Source organism: Littorina saxatilis, unplaced genomic scaffold, assembly GCF_037325665.1.
Source record: "Littorina saxatilis isolate snail1 unplaced genomic scaffold, US_GU_Lsax_2.0 scaffold_513, whole genome shotgun sequence".
Classification (NCBI taxonomy): domain Eukaryota; kingdom Metazoa; phylum Mollusca; class Gastropoda; order Littorinimorpha; family Littorinidae; genus Littorina; species Littorina saxatilis.
In genome coordinates, this window is record NW_027127367.1 from 1,297 (window position 1) to 4,166 (window position 2,870).

The 2,870-nt window shown below is 41.1% G+C and overlaps 1 protein-coding gene across 1 annotated transcript; it reads right to left on the reverse strand.

Moving 5' to 3' along the window:
- Nucleotides 1-511: 511 nt before the first annotated feature.
- LOC138955810 (general transcription factor 3C polypeptide 5-like) lies at nt 512-2,870 on the reverse strand (the record flags this gene model as incomplete). Its single annotated transcript, XM_070327337.1, has 2 exons — nt 2,645-2,870; nt 512-773 (listed from the first exon to the last, which is right to left on the reverse strand). Coding segments are annotated over exons 1-2 (430 nt in total), but the record flags the coding sequence as incomplete, so codon positions are not given.

The window sequence follows — 2,870 nt, forward strand, 5'->3', positions numbered from 1 at the left end:
ATTCTGTGAGTTCGACAGCTACTTGACTAAATGTTGTATTTTCGCCTTACGCGACTTGTTTGTTGTTGGTGTCACTACATTCACACCACCTTTAAAAGTTTGCAAATAAAGTTGAACTTATGCAGAGCATTTTCACGGTAAACAGCTTACGAACTCAAGTCTAGTGACATTCGGACGCGCTTTCAACGTTCCATCCGGGCTGCGGCCGAGCTGTTTCTACTTTCACTACTAATTCCATAAGAAGACAAAAGGCCAGAACTGTATACATCTCGGCTAAAAAAAAATAATTTTAAATTCATTAATTTTAGTTAGAAGAAATTCCTACGAATTATCCACGTACTGTCGACAATATGTCAGATCAACAGATGTCCAGCATCACATTTTTTTTCATCAACAGATATGTCATTATGACCAAAAACGTCTAGGCATAAGATCTGTGAACACTGTCAGTCCATCACAAAAGTCACAGCTCGAGTTTTTCAAAAGTATAACTCAGTCGACAAATAAATACCTTCAAACTTGATGGAAGATGAGACTGTCCCCAAAATGTCCACTTTGTATTCATAGCCATCATCCTCCTGAGAAGAGTCAGCATCACCATGGGAACCAGAAGGGGAGACAGACTCTTGAGCATCGCCTTGCGGCTTCTTCTTCCTTCGTCTCACTCGTATCACAAGTCCCGCTGTCTTGTTGCACGTTCCATACGTTGGTTTGGAGTAAAGGTCATCTGGTCTGAAGCGCAGCGGAAGCCTAATCTTTGGATCATCAATACTCTGGAAAAAATAGTATGCCAAGCTATAAAGTATAATTAATAATTTAAAAATTTGAGGATGAGGACACAGATTATAAGGTTAACTAGTGAGACACATGTTTTTGTGGTTATATTACTCTTTATCGCATTTTTACTGATCACATGACAAAAACACCTGTTGTCATTGGTCATCTAGAAACTGTATATCAATTGATATCGCGCAGGAAGTTCCTAGTGAATTTGATATCGTGCAGGAAGTAGTTTTCCAATTGTAATTTTGAAGAAAAAATCTCACTTGAAGGAAACACAAGTCTCCCATTATTTTAAAGCGCAAATGTATAAAAGGAAAGTAATTGCATCAGCAAGATTAAGCTGTGTAATGAATAAATACAATTTGTTTCCACCCACCTTTAACAGAGAAGTAGTAGAATGGTATGTTTTAATCTTACCGAGAGAGGCGACTAGAACAGCCGTAAACAAACTGAACTTTGCAGCGAGAAGCGAGTTCTCTTGCAGGGTATCAGCGCTCATCACTCACGTAAAGGCTGGAAATGAGCAGCCGATTTAAACGTTTTGCTCCAGCATCAATCACTGTCCCATCCCTCTTTGTCATAGCCATACAAAATCCACACAAAAACCTCAACAGCTTCAAAACAGTCACGAAGGATATCGGAAGACGCCATCTTTAAAAGTTGTCTTGGAATATTGTGTTGTTTGCAGTTGGCGATTCGACATAATTATCAACACTGCAGTCCGTCGATAACGACGAAGAACTGAAAGCTGTCTTCTACACAAAACATGAGCCAGAGGACTTCACTGATACAGTCCGGGGCACTTCAGTTCCTGCCATCGTTTAGAATTTCCAAATTAAAGCCTTTGAAGTCTAAAAGACTGCAAGTAACCGCGAAGGCTGTTCCGTGTTCCTCCACTGGACCTTTTTTGTGTGATATGTTTACACAATATTTTTCTTTTGTTTTTTGTTTTTAGATGCCTTATTTACGTCTTAGAAAACGAAAGATTAATTGATAAATGAAAGTTATAGCAGCAAAGTTGCGAAAGCAGGAACTGACAATCCAACATTTCCAACATGGCAGTAGCCTCTCTTGCTCTTGACCGATTTCTTAGACTGGGGTTACTGCGATATCCAGATTTATCAGTGCCAATGTCTCGAAAGGCTGAATCATATCAGATCTCGGCTCACGCCTCGATCTGATATGATTTCAGCTTTCTCGACATTGGCACTGATAAATCTGGATATCGCAGTCAAATCTAACAATAACTAATACTCCCAATGTCGGAATCCGATATCGACTTGATTTGCAATCTGATATCGGTCCGATATCGGGAACTGATATCGGTCCGATATCGGGATCCGATATTAGGCCGGTATCGATTCTCTATATCGGACCGATATTGGTCCAATATTGGCCCAATGTCGGAATCCAATATCGACCCGATTCGCAATTTGATATCGGTCCGATATTGGGATCCGATATCGTATCCGATATTGGTCCAATATCGGTGTGCTGGCTGGGTTTCAATCCAAACAATTTTGTTTTGTACAGTATATGACTCATGAGACTGCAGTCTACTTTAGTGACGTTTACAAATAAGACGGTGACTAGTTTGAGTTAATTTAGGGCATAATCTTACATGGTAATGGTAAGAACCCCCCACCCCCACCCCCCCCCCCCCCCCCCCCCACCCTTCAGTCAATCCAGTGCAAGAAGTATCATACATTTATGCTGCATGCATGCACTTCGCTTACCAGCTGTTTCTTGGCTTAACTTGCTCGCTATTGCTCGTATTTCCACGTGGGTTTTTTTTCCGTTCGTATACAAGTTTTATTGAACACAACGGAGTAATCAGAGAACAAACCTAGAACACACGCACCTTGGAGATACTTTTCAGTCCCCCTAGGGTTTGCAGGGCTTTGTCAACATTTTGCACAATGCCTGGGTATTCGATGCACACAAAATGTTTGTCACCAACTGCCACGCTCATACGCTCTTCCGAGTTGAACAGTCTGCATTCCGAACTTGTCGTCTGCTGAGCTGCCATGATTCTAATTTCTAAACCTGCAACTGCAAGATCAGAATACGAATACCCTTTGCCTTTG